This window comes from Triturus cristatus, chromosome 10 (genome assembly GCF_964204655.1).
Source record: "Triturus cristatus chromosome 10, aTriCri1.1, whole genome shotgun sequence".
Classification (NCBI taxonomy): domain Eukaryota; kingdom Metazoa; phylum Chordata; class Amphibia; order Caudata; family Salamandridae; genus Triturus; species Triturus cristatus.
In genome coordinates this window covers 953303219-953319376 of record NC_140593.1, presented here as the reverse complement: position 1 = coordinate 953319376, position 16158 = coordinate 953303219, and the positions used below count along the sequence as shown (strand labels likewise).

The 16158-nt window shown below is 43.6% G+C and overlaps 1 protein-coding gene across 27 annotated transcripts in view; it reads right to left on the bottom strand.

The window, feature by feature from the left end:
* Positions 1-16158, bottom strand: part of OBSCN (obscurin, cytoskeletal calmodulin and titin-interacting RhoGEF) — a 1809553-nt gene that overhangs the window by 1054842 nt on the left and 738553 nt on the right. For 19 of the 27 annotated variants that reach the window (XM_085628811.1, XM_085628818.1, XM_085628816.1 and 16 more), the window contains 2 exons: positions 15292-15558; positions 180-452 (listed from right to left, as the gene is read on the bottom strand). In XM_085628811.1, the coding sequence (XP_085484937.1) occupies positions 180-452; positions 15292-15558 (540 nt within the window). The remainder of the gene's footprint in view (positions 1-179; positions 453-15291; positions 15559-16158) is intronic. The other 8 variants (XM_085628815.1, XM_085628821.1, XM_085628823.1 and 5 more) reach the window with 1 other exon arrangement.

Here is a 16158-nt window from a genome sequence, read left to right as displayed (position 1 = left end):
CAATAGAAAAGGTTCACTTTCATTTTACTTCACCACACAAAAATGCAATCTTGTACCATGCACCTTTGCTATTGCAATGTGTTTTACAGACTGCCCTTCCTGATCTCCCGGATGTCATTGCCCGGTCCTTTTAAAGAATGTTTGACTGGGAAATACAGCAAAACTCTATAGGGCTTTACCTTTTACAGTCAGAAAAGCTGATGTCACAACATCGCCAGCCATAAATGTAACTCTGCAGCTGTCCTGGGCAGTGAGATTCTTCAGGAGCAGCAGATGCCTTCGGCCGTTCTCAAAAAATACCATCTCAACGTTTTCTGTTGTCTTTGCAGCTTCATCGTCTATCAGCCAGTTGTAGTTGTAGCACTCCGGTTTGGATAGGTAGACCTCAAAAAGAGCCTCACCTCCCTCCACCACTTCCAAATTTTCCAGACCCTGAAGAATTGTATTCTTAGCTAGGGATAAGAGAAAATGAATTTTGAAGGTGAACAACTGTTCATTAAACTATGCATTATGTTTTGATGATATCTATTTATGTAAGCATTCGACTTGATTGAGAACAAGGGGCTCTAGAACCTGGACTGGGAAGGAACAGGATGAAGGAACAGGATGAAGGAGCAAGGTAAAGGAGCTATGCCAGCCTAGAAGTTGTATGCTTGTAATGCAACTGCTACCATTCAAATCCCTTTATAAGCATTCAGGTGTTGAATGTCTATTTTAACTTTTTAATTCAAATTGAATTTAGCCCACCTTGTCCTTCACCCACTCTTCTATTAACTTGTGTACTACTGACCTTCTCTCGCAATCACCGTGCCACACGCTTTTAATTTCTTCACGTGGCAGTATGTATTCAAACCGGCATGATTGGCAATATCTCACCCACTTCTTTGTGATCAAACAGTGGCCAACTTGCTCAGTTTATCACCAGCTTTACAGACTGCACAAGTGTACATTTCGGAAAAATAAAACCTAACAAAAACATTAAGATGATCACTCTTTCACCATCTACCACTGTTGCATGAATATACATGGAAGACTACTAGCTACCATCTGTGAAGTGATAACCACTCTGCTGAAAATACAATAGGACCGTTAGTATTCCACAAAATTTCAAAGGAGCTTAAAGTAAATACTAAGGAAGAGGTTTGACATTTTTAAAAGGGACCTGGCTGAACATTATACCACCATATAAGAAGATTTACATCAACTCTGACAACAGTGCTCACTTTTAATATTGTTGTTTGGACTTGAATCTAGACACTGGTGACTATATTTATTGTTTTAATTTCTTTATTTAATGTGTACTTGGGACCATGTCCATGCAAGCACTCTCCAATGTTTTGGCAAAGTTCAGATATTCCATTAATGGCCTGGGAAGAATGGAGGGAAAACATGATTAGCTATGCTAAATCATAATTTGGGAGAAGAGGGCAGATAAATCTTGAAAGTAATACCTATTACCACAGACATACAAGAGATAGACCAGGCATGTCAGAAATTAGTGGTGGGTCAGTGCAAGAGTATGAGAATGCAGGAGAATGTTGGCACGAAAGTGAATGTTGTAACGGAAAGGCACAAATTATTTTCCCATGCACAGAGGTCTAATGAGTACTTTGTACTGTATGTAGCTGTGCTTCGTACCTTAGCAGCAACGTGTTAATTAAAAGATCTCCACAAATAAATTATTAAAGACCAACTGATAAATAGAACAAGCAACATTACAGGATAAATTATTACAATTGAAGCATCCTACATTGTATTACACTATACGTTTAACTTCCTGTTATTTAAAAAAAACTCAACAATAGGCAAGGAGACAAAACTATGAATGTTGGGGTGGACAAATGACAATGTTACAGATGCTGAAGCACTGAACATATGGAAGTGTCAACACCATGTCCTGCTTTAAAAGCAAAATGTTTCAAATACAAAAAAACAAGGGCAGTTTCCCAGAGTGAGTAATGTTGAGGAACATGTAGGAAAGCATAGTGTAAACACGGTGAAGAGACACCATGGAAAAGATGTGAATGATGAATATGATGAATATGTAAGTAATAAAGAGAAGATTGAATTACTGGTGGTGAGGGGGAAAAAGATTCAACAGCAGGAAGGAAACAAAGTGAGTGTGTCTTATCGTCCTCCAAAATGCTTGGTGAACATAAGTGAAGTTGAGGTTTCTACGTGGCAGATTCACGCTCACTCTATAGTTTAATTTGCGGGTCAATCCGGGAAAGGTTCGGTAATTTTTACTTAGTACCCTCTTACGTTAAACCTGAAGGGTACTGTAGAGTCAAGCTACCAATGGTTGGGTATTTGTATGCTGAGTTGAAGAGTTAACGTAGGACAATGTCAGGATGGGTAAATGTTGAGGTGAAGGGAAAGACCTTGTAGTTTGGAGGGCACAATGTGAGTTGGGAATGATACTCGACACCAATCATCCAGACCAGGTACTACTCATGGGTGAGAGTGATGTGGAGAAATTAGGAAAAATGTGTGTGTTAAAAGAAAGAAGTTTGAACATCTCAGAGTTGAAGAAGTGTGCAGTGCCAATGTGCTCAAGGTGAGAAGTGGTTCTTTAGAGCTATATAGCCAATTGAATAACGAGTGCTCCTGGACCGATTGCAGAACTGGATGGAGGAGTTTTCCATTCTTACCCCCTTCAGGCCGTTTCAGGTTGCAAAAACAGTAATCGTGGAGGGTAGCAGTCTTTATATGATCTTTGTGGACTTGAAATCGGCCTTTGATCCAGTCCCTAGAGAAAAATTATGGGCTATCCTATCTGATTTAGGGGCGCCTCCGTACTTATGCGAGATCCTGAAAAGATTGCATGCGAACAAGTACGCCCAAATTAGATCTGGGAAGAATGGAGATCTCACTGATCGTATACCCATAGAGAGAGGTGTGAGACAGGGGTGTGTTCTAGCCCCAACCCTTTTTGTCTCTTTATAAATGGCCTAGTGGGAGCATTGGCAGCGGGAGGGAACATAGACGCTCCAAAACTAGCGGGCCGCAAGGTACCTGCCTTGATTTTCGCAGATGATACCCTCCTGCTGTCAAAATCATCGATGGGTATTCAAAGGGCACTGGGTATTTTTTTCTATTCTTCAAGAACAGGGGCATGGAAATAAACATCCAGAAAACAAAATATATGGTGTTCAATGCAGGCCACTCAAAGCGTCCCAATCCACAACTAGCCGGGGAAATTTTAGAGTAAGTCTCTGCCTGTGACTATGTGGGCCTAAACCTTAAAGAGAAAATGGAGTGGGGTGATCAAATCAGGAAGGTTTGTCTCAAGCTGACGCAAACTTCAGGGGGCCTTGCGAAACAGCAGAGGAAGTGTGTACGTAAGATGCTGGGGCCGGTGTTCGAAATCTATAAGGCGCAAGTTAGAGGGGCTGCCCAGTACGGAGCAGAATTATGGGGCCATAGGCCAACCAAACAACTTGTAAGGATCGAAAACTCATTCCTTAGACAGCTGGTGGGTATTTCCAATAGTACCCCTTTAACTCCGCTCCAAATGGACCTGGGCGTGAGCCCAATGGCACAAGAGGTAGCGCTCAGACCCCTACTTTACTGGCACTGCCTATGGAGTACCCCAGATTTATCCACGTCCAAGGAGGAATTGAGGGAGGTGGCCAATCTCAGGGGAAAAGCAAAACTTCCTGGCTCACCTATATTAAGAACTCCTTTGTAGCCATTGGAATGGGAGACTTATGGGATAGCCCAGAAGAAAGCCCTTCGGTAACACAAAGAAAAGTCCTGATAAAAAACTTTAAGGATCACCATCTCAATTTACTCCAGCGGGGCCCCAGGACAGGCACACTTACTACATCCTTTCTAGATGTCAAATTCCTATACCTGCTAGAACCTAGCATTGATGACAAACAGCCCTCCCTAGCTAAAAAACACTCTACATGCAGTTCAGGTATGGCGTATTCCCCTTATGTGCCGTTGCCTATAAGTGGGGGGTAGTCCGACGAAAGATTGTCCATCTTGCAAAAACTGCACGGAGACCGACTTGCATGTGTTGTTTTTCAAGGGTATAAGGGCTCGTTGGTTAAGACAGCTTTGTAGGAACCTTGGAACTTCCCATTGCCTACAGGCCTACAGAATCCTGAAATATGATACTGGCATGCTAATTGCTTATTCTGTCTCCCTTTACTTGATCTCAATGTGGTGTGCTCGTTGCTTAGTTATAAAGGAAGTACAAGTTTAAACTGCCCACCCTCTGCACTTTCTAAGACCCCGGACACCGCATTTTAATTAGTTTTTATCTCTTAATACATTCGACTTTGCATTTTATGATTGAGCTACTTAATGCCTACCAAGCTATTCAATATTTTATCTTTTTAACTTTTTAGATGTTCTTATACTTTCTCATGAGTATACAAACATTTTTATATTGATAAATTGTAATTAATTTGTAATTGTTTTATATGTGCTTTTAAGGTCTTGTAAGCCCAAAATAAATCTTTTGACTTGAATCACAAATTAGACAAATTGTGTAATAGCAAGGTGATAAAGCAGATAGAATCTTCCGAATGGCTTAGGCCAGTTGTGTTAGCCAAAAAGGCGGATGAGAAACTGTGCATGTGTGTCGATTTGAGAGATATGAATGAAAGTATTTTTCACACCCTCCGGCACATTGATGAGATGCTGAAGTGCGTGAGGTGCCTAGTTATCCTCATCCCTTGACCTGTCAAGGGGCTATCACTAGGTACATATGCATCCAGAGTCCAAACTACTAAATGTAATTATTCGTGACACAAGAAGGTGCTTTCCAGTTTGTAAGGAGCTCTTCTGGACCAGCATTTGCATTTGCAGTATTTCAGCGTATGATGCAGTGTGTTGTGTGGCCCAATGAATATCTAGTCTTCCAAGACGATACCTTGATTTGGGGGTTTAACCAAGATGGAACATGCCAGGCAGTTGGAAAGAGTGCTAATTAAATCAGAACATGCTGGTCTAACAGTGGGTATAGAGAAGTGTAAATACATTATTGTGCGATGGCATGAAACCGAAAATGAAGTAGTAGAAGCTATAGAAAAGGCACCATTGCCTGGTGACACAGAATAATTGTGTTCTTTCCTTGGACTAGCAGAATATTAGGCCAAATTAATTGATAATGTTCTGATTATGTTAAAGTCTTCAGCTCCTTGTGGGTGAGTAGTCACGCTTAACAAATACTGATTGATTGATGTCTTATGGTCAATAATTAAAAAAGGAGAAACGTTTGAGTGGACAGATGTGTGCCGACACACAATGAAGAGATCATGGAATATATTATGAAGGCAGCAATTCTTAAACTATTTGATCTGCAGGACAAAACAGTGGTTACTGATGCTGACGCATATAGTCATGGAGCTGTTCTGATGCAAGTGAGGGAAGGGTGTAAGAGAGATGTTGCATGTACACTGAAGGGGGAAAGAGTACATACACAATAGAGAAAGAGGTACGAGCATGTTGGTGAGGAGTGCAGTATTTCAGGACATATCGATGGGGCACTTTCTATGAATTACGCACTGACCACAAGCCCTAAGTAGATCATTCCTAACTAAGCATGCAGGCAAAGCAACACCACAAATAGCTACATGGTTTTACCAATTGCAAGAGTACACATTTTTTATCAGGTATGTTCCAGGCACCAAGAATGTGAACACACTATGATTAAAGACAAGACTTTCAAGTGGCTACTGGAGCTGCTGGCTAAGCAAAGAACTCAAATGTCAGAGATTAATTGGGGTTAAGTTATTTCATGCAGGTGTGTGCAGAATAAGAATGTGTGATATACTGGTAGTTTCCATGAGGTTGAACTTTTTGAAAACCTTTTTTTCTACCATGGGCTTCTGCCAGAGATTATTGAATTTATTATAGGAAGGACACAGCAGTATGTCTGCCATGAAAAGGAAGGCCCATATTGATTTCTGGTGGCCTGGAATGGACAGTGAGATTCTAAAGGATTGTTCAGAATTGTATTGCATGTGTGTGTGACGTCAAATCACTTAAAAGCAATGAAACCCCTATAGTGCGATCTGAATTTCCCAACAGAGCCTGGGAGAAGGTAGGAATTGACATACGTGGTCAATTTGGATGTCCTGGTGCAGCAGGCAGGTATGCTGTAGTACTGATGGACTACTTCTCGAAACTGATGGAAATTGCATTCTTGAGGACGGTTAAAGCCTCTAATGTGATCAATTTATGTGAGGACATTTTTAGAAAAGAAGGATGTCCAGAAAGCTGATTTCTGAAAATGGGCCTCAGTTTCAGTTGTTGCTCAGAAAGGAAGGGATCAAGCACTATAGGACTGCAGTTTACCATCTTTGTGAAAACAGTTTGGTTCAATCAATCAAACAATGAATCAATCAATCAATCAGGCGTTTGTTAAGCGTGACTACTCACCCGTAAGGGTCTCAAGGCGCTGGGGGTGCAGGTTCCAGTCCATCAAGGAGGGGGCCTGTCGAAGAGCCAGGTTTTGAGGTTTCTTGCAAAGATGGGAGCGATGTTGAGTGTCTGAGGTGGAGCGGAAGGGCGTTCCATGCTCTGGCCGCGAGGAAGGAGAAGGAGCGGCCTCCGGATCTGGTCTTTCTGGTGCAGGGGACCACGGCGTAGGACAGCTGGGCTGATCAAAGCGTCCTTTGGGGTGCGCGGAATTTGAGTCGGCTGTTTAGGTATGCTGGTCCGGTGTCTGGGAGGACCTTGTGTGCATGGGTGAGCATCTTGAAGGTGACTCTAGCGTTGATGGGGAGCCAGTGAAGTGCGCGCAGGTGCTGGGAGATATGGCAGTGTCTTGGCAGGTTGAGGACCAGTCTTGCAAAGGTGTTTTGGATGTTGTGTAGCTTGCAGGTGAGGTTTTTGTTTATCCCGGCGTGGAGTGCGTTGCCGTAGTCGAGTCTGCTGGTGACCAGGGCGTGCGTGACGGTCTTTCTGTGTTCAAGGGGGATCCATGAAGGTCTTACGTAAGAGGCGGAGGGTGTGGAAGCAGGAGGGTGAGACAAAGTTGATCTGGCAGTCCATTTTGAGCTCGGAGTCCAGGATGATTCCCAGGTTGCGTGCGTGGTCCGTGGGGGTGGGCGGGTTTCCTAGAGCAGGGGGCCACAAGGTGTCGTTCCAGGAGTCAGGGTTTGGGCCCATGATGAGTACTTCTGTTTTGTTGGTGTTTAGTTGTAGGCAGCTGTTTTTCATCCATTTGGCGACGGCTTCCATGCCTTCTCGAAAGTTGTGTCTGGCGTTGTTGGTTTCGTTGGATAGGGAGAGGATGAGTTGGGTGTCGCCTGCGTATGACACAATGTTGAGTCTGTAGGTTCTGACGATGGGGGCGAGCGGAGCAATGTAGACGTTGAAGAGCATCAGGCTGAGGGAGGAACCCTGGGGGACTTCGCAGGTGGTAGGTGTAGGGTCCGAGAGGAAAGGGGGGAGTCGGACCCGCTGCATTCTGCTGGAGAGGAAGGTGCGGATCTAGTCGAGGGCCTCGTCCCAGATCCCTGCATCGTGGAGTCTGCGTATTAGGGTGCAGTGAGAGACTGTGTCGAATTCCGCTCAGAGGTTTCTCCTTTGTCCAGCAAGGTGCGGATGTTGTCTGTTGCGGCGAGGAGGGCAGTTTTCGCACTGTGTTTTTTTCTGAAGCCGGATTTTGGAGGAGTTGATGATGTTGTGCTCTTCGATGAATGCAGTGAGTTGGCTGTTGATAGATTCCTCGATGACTTTCACTGGAAACGGGAGCAGGGAGATGGGTCTGTAGTTTTTGAGGTTGGTGGGGTCCGCCGAGGGTTTCTTCAGGAGGGGGTTGACCTCGGCGTGTTTCCAGTAGTCGGGGAAGGAGGCGGTCGCCAGGGAGCGGTTGATGGTTTGGCGGAGCATGGGTGCGATGGTGTCGGTGGCTCTCTTGAAGATGAGGTGGGGCAGGGGTCCGTGGGAGCCACGGAGCGGATTGACATCATTGTCTTCAGTGTGTCTTCGGTGGTGAGGGCTGTCCAGTTGTAAATCACTGGCTTCAGGGTGTAGGGGGTGGTTGGTGGTTGGTGAGGGTTCAGTGTGTTGGTTGTCTTTATTGAAGTTGTCGTAGATGCTCTTGATTTTGTGGTGGAAAAAGGTGCTGAGTTTGTCACAAAGGTCTTGTGAGGGAGGGATGTCAGTAGATTCGCTGTTGGGTTGGGCGAACTTCTTGATGATGTTGAAGAGTTCTTTGCTGTTGTGTGCATGTGTGGAGATTCTGTCTTCAATCGCTTTTTTCCTTGTTTCTCGGATGAGTTGATGGTGTGCGTTGGTGGCGGCTCTGAAGTTCTTGTGGGCTTCTGTAGATCTGGTGTTCCTCCGGGTCTTTTGGAGGCGGCAGCAACTGCGTCTGGACTCTCAAAGTTCGGTGGTAAACCATCTGGCTTTCTTGGCGTGGGTGTTGTTGTTTTTCTTGAGGGGGGCTATGTTATTGGCGCTGTCAGAGAACCATCTGTGCAGGGTTCGGGCTGCGGTGTTGGGGTCGTCGTTTTCTGCGATAGTTGGGGTGGAGTTGCTAAGTGAGGAGGTGAGCTGGTCATGGGTGATTTTGGTCCTGTTTCTTCGTGGGAGCAGGTGCTGGTGTTTGTGGATGGTGGCTGTTTTGAAGGTGAAGTGGACACATCGATGGTCAGTCCATTGGAGTTTGGTGGTGTGGCTGAAGGTGATGGAGTTTCCTGTAGTGAAGAGGGGGTCGAAGGTGTCTCCTGCTGAGTGCGTGGGCTTAGTCATGATCTGGTGGAGTCCAATGTTGTGGAGGTTGTCCAGGAGGGATGCGGTGTTGGGGTCCAGTTGGTTGTCAAGGTGGAAGTTGAGGTCTCCCAGCAGGGTGTAGTTGGTGGTGCGATGGCCTGTGGGGAGATGATGTCCGTGATGGAGTTGGCAAAAGGTCCGCGGGGTCCAGGGGTCAGTAGATGAGGGTTCCTTGGAGGGTAGTGGTAGGGCTGGCCAGTATCTTGAAGTGAAGGTGTTCCATCAGGTCTGTGGGCTCGTCGGGGAGTGTGCTCAGGCGGAGGGTGGATTTGTGGACGATGGTGGTTCCTCCTCCTGGGCGGGTGGGGCGGTCCTTCCTGGAGATTTTGTATCCTTGGGGAATGGCGATGGGAATGTCCGGTCCCGGGGTGGTGTTGGTCCAGGTTTCAGTGAAGAACACTACGTCTAGGGTGGTGCTGTCGAGGAGGTCCCAGATTTAGGTGGCGTGTTTGTGGAGTGATCGGACGTTGAGGAGGATGCATTGCAGGGTCTTTGGTTCGTTTGTGCTCTTGCAGGCGGGTTGTGCTGTGTCAATGTTCTTGGCGGTGCTGTAGGTGTGCCGGCAGCGGTGACAGCTGAAGGGTCCGTGGGTGTCGGCTGGTGATGCTAGCTTGCAGTTGTTGTTGTGGTCTGGGTTTAGTGCGTGGAGTGCCACTGGGTCATAGCGTTGGTGGTGCAGAGGTCCAGGTTTCCTGGCGCGGGTTGCGGATGTGCGCAGACGGGCTTGTCTTAGGCACGCCCGCTGTGCGTGGCCACGCAGCGGCCGCCATTAAGTAGAGGTCGGGGCGGGCTGGGCAGCTGGGAGGCGGGAGCGGGGAGGGGTACTGGAACGGGCTGGTCGCACTGGTGGGGAGGGGCCACGGGGGCAGCAGTGGCGGGAAAACGGGGGAGAAGGAGGCCAAAAGAGCAAGAAAAAGTGAAATACAGAGAAAAAGTGAAAAAAGAATAAAGGGTGAAGCAGAGAAAAAGATAAGAAAAGAGTGAAGGGTCAATAAGCTAAAGGGTGAAACGGAGCAGAAAAGGAGAGGAAGGGGACAGAAAGCGAGTGAGAGAAGGAGTCAGGGGTCCACTGGACCAACAGGGATGAGGTGCAGGTGTAACCTGCGGGTGGAGGAGGGCCTCAAACACCAGCACTGCGAGAGTGCAGGGGCTCCCAGAGGGCCTCACTTAGTGGTGGAGTTGCAGGGGTGGGAGAACCGTCTTATGACAGCGAGTCAGTGGTCTTGGTTGAGCATGTTAATCGTGGCAGTATGAATTGATTTGAAATGGAAGCATGAAGTTAGGAACATGTGACGTTGTAGGAAAACACCTCATTTAGTCACAGGCAAAACTCCTTTTACTATTAAAAGAAAGAGGAATTCCTTGATGTTAAAGGGTGGAAACAAATAATATTTGTAAGATCATACAATATGGTGAACTGGAACACCAAACTGGGCTGATGGATCAAATCATATTGAGATAACAATTGAGGGGGTTTGGGCCAGCAAAACATTACATTACAAAGCACTTACTATAGCACGCAACTCACTCCAGCAGAAGCTTAGTGGAGTGGGCAAAGTTTCAGAATTTGTCAGAGGGTTAGAGAGCAGCTTTGAACAGCCACGTTTTTAACATCTTTTTGAATTTGGCATGCTCCACACAGGAGCTGATGGAAAGGGCCATTTATGTTAGTAAAATGGAGCTACCTTAGAGAACCATCTACCACCTTGTCTACCTGTGCGGATTTATGGGATCTTTAGAAAGCCCATACAAGAAGATCTCAGCAATCTGCAGGGCTAGGGTTGATAAAAATGAAGTTTAAAATGTAAGTAGGTAGGCAGGGCCTTGTTTAGGGCCTTCTGGGTCAAGCAACATATCTTGAAAATTATCCATTTTCAAACGGGCAGCCAGTGAAGGTCCCTTAGAATTGGAGCAGTGGGCGTGCGAGGTGGCAAGTTACAGATTAACCACACTGCTGTGTTATGACCGACTTGACGTTTGTCCAACAATGTGTCGTTGGCTTCCCTTAATAGTGCGTTCCTGTAATCAAAACGACTAGTGATAAGGGCCTGGACTAGAGTCTTTCTGTATCTGGGAGGGAGCCATAGGAAGGTTTTCCTCAAGACTCACAAGGTGGCACAGCAGGTACCGCAAGTAGATTTAACCTGACATTTCATAGAAAGGGTTTGGTCAATTTTAACACCCAGTTTTTTCACCACCTGTTTGGGGACAGGAGCTGGGCCGAGCTCAGACAGCCACCAATCATGACCAGATTTCCTGTGCTTTGCCAAAAAGCACAATCTCCGTTGTGTCTCCATTTAATTAGTCAATCAAACCGCGATCTCGCTCATACAGTGAGCGAAATGAGATTGAAGTTTTCTTGGATCAGGCCCAAAGGAGATGAGTAATTGGGTATAGTCCACGTACAATATGGTCTCAAATCCATATGCTCTTACTATCTGGGCAAGAGGTGCTACATAGATGTTAAATAATGTAGGTTTCGGGTAGGAATATTGTGGTACTCCTTTATTAATTTCATTGTTCTAGATTGGAAGGAATCTAAGCAGATATTCTGGAGTTGGTTATCAAGAAAATCTGCAAGTCAAAGCAAGGCACTGCTGCATATGTCTACCTCACATTAATCTATGAGTAAGGAGGGAATGAGAGACAGTATCAAAAGCTGCCAAGAAGACAAGCAATACCATCATGATGGGGGTCCCTGTGCCCAATGATTACCTGATAGTGTCCATGCTATGTGATGCCCTAAACCCAGACTGTGGAGTGTCTAGAATCTAGTGTGCTACTAGAAAGACAGTCAATTGACAGTTCACATAACTCTCTAGAATTTTAGCAAGTAATGGTAACAAGGAGATCGGGCGGTAACTGGTGAGAATCTCTGGATTGGCAAAAGGCTTCTTGCAAATGGGTGAAACTTGGGGGCACTTTCATTTCACCGGACGTTTATCTGAGGTTAAGGAGAGATTAAACAGCGCCATAACATCTGGTGCAATACCGATGACAACACTGAGATCTATCCTCAGAGGAGGGGGGTTTAAGGGGGAGCCAGACTTGGTTGTAGATTACATCCTCTACACCTGTTCCAGAAAGCATAACTCAACATTGCTCAAGGTATTATTGGTGTTTGGAGGGCATCAGGAAAAATGATCTTCTCTCACTTATAATTCCAGAGCAGTTGGAAAATTCTTGTAAAATTAGATTAATTTTATCTTCACATAGTTTTTATGAGGCCGGAATAGTATGAGAACAGGCTTGTGGATTTTTAAAACTATTCAAAGTTTCTCAGAGATCCTTAATAGTATTGCCCGGATGATCAATAGTAGCCAATAGATACTCTTTACGAGATATCCTAATCTACTTATAATAGCTGTTCAAAAATAACTTATATCTAAGATCCTAAATCAGAACGGAAGTGAAACGCAAACCACAGGTTGCAGCAAAACTTTGATAAAAACTACATGGCTGCCTTTTACCTTTGGTAAACACAGCCAACCACATAATGATTTCTCATCCCCATGTACCGCATTGTATCACAAACTTACCACGGTATGAGATTTATGACTACATTTTTGAAAATCATATAACTTTAACACTACTTACACTATTTACATATACTGTCACAAATTACCATTACAGTCTTGTCACCTAACTCGTCACACTACATTCACTATAACTCGTACCTCTACCATGCACGGTGTTCTCATAAGTCATGTCATTTCAAATGTCATAAGTGCTGCTATGAACCCTATGATTTCACATCTTATAAGTTATGGAATATGCAAGGGTATAACTTGTGTATGAAGAAGGGGAGAGTTATAGTTACTGTAATGTGACGAATAAGGTGACAAGACTGTGTACAAAGGTGCACGACTTATAGTAATTTGAAGAAGGCGTAAATTATAAATTTAATTCATAACTATGATTATAGTAATTTTAAAAGTGTGAATTATGAATTCAAGATGTAACTATAACATTACAATTTCTAATGTGTGTGTAGTTTAAGTTGAGTTTGTATAGAAAGAAGAAATAAAGTTTTCCTAACTATAAGTTATTCTTAAACTTTGTTTTTTTCCATGCAATATATATATTTTCATTCAAAGTATGTGGATGTGGAGTAGGAATAGTAAATCTATACTTCCTTATATGCACTTACCTTGCTATTTTGTTCCTAGATATTCGATACTCTGTCCTGCAATTTTCCACCCCACTCTAAAAAACATTTACCATATATGTAGCTGATTTCTCAGAAAAAATAACATGAATTACTTTCAGAGCAGTTCATCTGATGACCCTTCACTTCAAAAGGTAAGGAACACATACTACATTTCTGCATTTAATTGCAGATACAGGGGCTGAGTCACAAACCCATTTTTGACTGTAAACCTACATTTATGGATAAAATGGCCCTACGTATGCCTAGTGGGTATTAGCAAAAGGATACCTTCAAAGGTATAAATGCATTTACTCAGTGAATGATCTGAGCAGGAGGGAAAAAAGAAGAAAGGGCGAAAAAAGGATGACTTAAAAACAGTGATAAACAGATAAAGAAGGGAGGACAGAACCTGCAAGAGTGAGATAAAGAGAAATGTAGTGTACAGTGGTGTTATCAGGACTCCTCAGCATTGATATTCAGCAACCTCGGTATGTGGCAACACTGTCGCATTGTTCCTAAAAAAAACTTTGGGCCCATTATTTTTTTTTATTCAAAGTAAGCACTGCATTTACTGCTGCATAACTGTATACCATGACCATGTAGGAAACCCAACACAAAGAATGGGGAGTGGGGTGAATCAAGGCATGATTTGACTTTAGAGTTTGAGAATATTCACACATTTTTGAGCACCGACATTCGAAAACACCTTTCCATCCATGTCTGACCCTTAAACTGGTCAGTGATTTGCTCCAATAAAGGGGTGGGGTAAATCCTGTTCCAGGGTAAAAAGAAATGCAATACCACAAACCTTGTGGTGTGTATGGGAAGGTATTTATCCATATGAAACAATGGCCCTCATTACGATGTTGGGAGGACCACCACCGACACGCCGTCGGTGGCAGTCCGCCCGGCATCTAAGGCAGCAGTCGGACCACCGGATTAGGATGCCGATGGTCGGAGTACAGAGGGCGGCGGGAAAGACCGCCGCCTTGGGCAGGCTCAAGGAGCCCAGTCTGGCGGCGGTCGGACTGTAATTCCTACAATGGGGGCAGTGACTGCACAGGCACCGCCGTAGGGATTACAATGTCTATTTCAAACAGCCTTTCCACGGCCATCTCACCGTCATGTATAGTCTATTGGAAAGGGACTTGGGGGGAATCCTAGCAGGGCTCTCATCCCCTATGGGCCTCCGCTACATGGCCAAGGGGGCACTTGTGGTGCACCCCAAACATCCATGCACATGGTGCATGGATGATTAAAAACATTCCTTTTTCTATTACGGCTTGTGCTGCAGCCTTTTCCGGGCAGCAGCACAACCCGCAATAGAAAAAGGGATGTTTCTGACCGCCTACACAGGGTTTGCATCATAATCTGGTGGGTGGGACCGCCGTCTACTTGCTGGAAGGTCCCAATCCCCCTGCGATGGTCGGACACTTGTCTGACCACCATCGTAATAAGGCCCAATTTTTTCTCCAGGAATGGAAAAAAGTGCAATTGCACAAAGAGGCTGCCTTTTACCAGTGCATAATTGTACCTGCTTACAAATAAGCATTAGGGAAATAGTCACTTTTAAATTTGTCATATGACACTGCCAGTATCACACTGTAAACCCATGAGTGGTGCTGCTTTTCCACCCTACTAGTGCCAAAAATTAAAAAATATTCACCCATTAGTTGGAGTAGTTTTACGGGTGTAGAATCGCTATTGTCGGTCTGATTCACAAACTGTACATATGAGTGAGTTTATAGTTTTGAGTAAATTTACTACTTTCCGGTATTCACAAACTGCACTTTTATACTACTTTACACTTTTGTAGTAAGTCCAGAACTACACATGGCCAAACACTGATACTACAAAACCCTCCCATAGAACATAATGGAGGTGGGGACTTCAATCAAACCCCTTAGGAATTAATGCTCAATTCAATTAAATTATTTAAAATAGTTACAAATATAAATAGATGTAAATTAATGTTAATAAATAAATATAAATGAAAATACTACCGATTTACAATTTATCAAATATTTGTAAATATTAAATATATAAAATTTAAATTGTAAATAGCAAATATTTACTATAGAAACAGTACATATTAATTATAACATATAAACAATATTACATATTTTATGATTAAATAATAAACACTGACTATTTCTTTCAAAATTTTCAACATTAATGTATATTTATTTATATTTTTAACAATTTATTTTAACATTATTTGCTATGGGGTTTTATTTTAAGTCCATACCTCCAATATTTTCTACTTAACCAACAGCAATCCTGGAACTTTAGGTGGAAGAGAAAAATTAACAATGCATGTTCTCCTATAGAAGCATATTGACAGGTGTTTTATGTTGCACTGGTCCTTGAGATCTCCTTTCTTTTCCACTGGAAGACCTCACCTTCCACATCAAGTTTTGCTACAACTCTGGTGCCTCCAGCTTCACATGCGTAGACTCCACCATCTTCTGGGACTGTTGGCTTAATTGTAAGCTTTGCTACATTCCAGTCTTGTTCAATAGTTATTCTCTTTCCATCTGCGTAAATTTGTTGGTCATTTTTTCTCCAGGTGGCCTGCACAGGCCTGGAATACTGGCAAATAAACTCTGCTGTGCCGTCTTCCTCAATGGTTAGGTCGACCATGGGACTGACCACTTCAATAGTTGGATCTGTCAACCAACATGTCATTAAGGACATGCATTAGTGGATCCGGACATTAAGGGCATCACAGGGATTTTTATAGAAAGCTGGAATTTGAAAGCCAATTACACATGCCTGCAAGCATGAGGATGACCAGATGAAGTGTTTTAGTTAGCAGGTTTAGTACTTGCTTGTGCTAGCAACAAAAACTATAAACGTCAAGTGCTTTATTAAGAAGTTGCAATGGATAGATTAAGTGTTATAGGCATATATGTGCATATCAATGCGAAAGCAAACATGTTCAACCAGTATAAAGGGACAAATAACAGTATATATTTTACAAAAAGTGTGCAAACTATTTCTGAAAAAAGGGTGCCAGGTGAGAAATCCCCCTCGGATTTTTATTTAAAAAATACTCTATTCCATTCACAAACATTTCCATGAGAATGTCAGAAATGTGCTAGACTAGAGTCATACATTTGTAGCACATTTCTGACTTTTTCTAAATTTAAAAAAGAAAACTAGGAGCAGTCCTGACAGCCAGAGCTTTCCAGGAGTATTTAAATGCCTTAGTATTTCCACATGTGGACTTGTAAAAACTTTACATGCAGAAATTTCCATTTCCACCT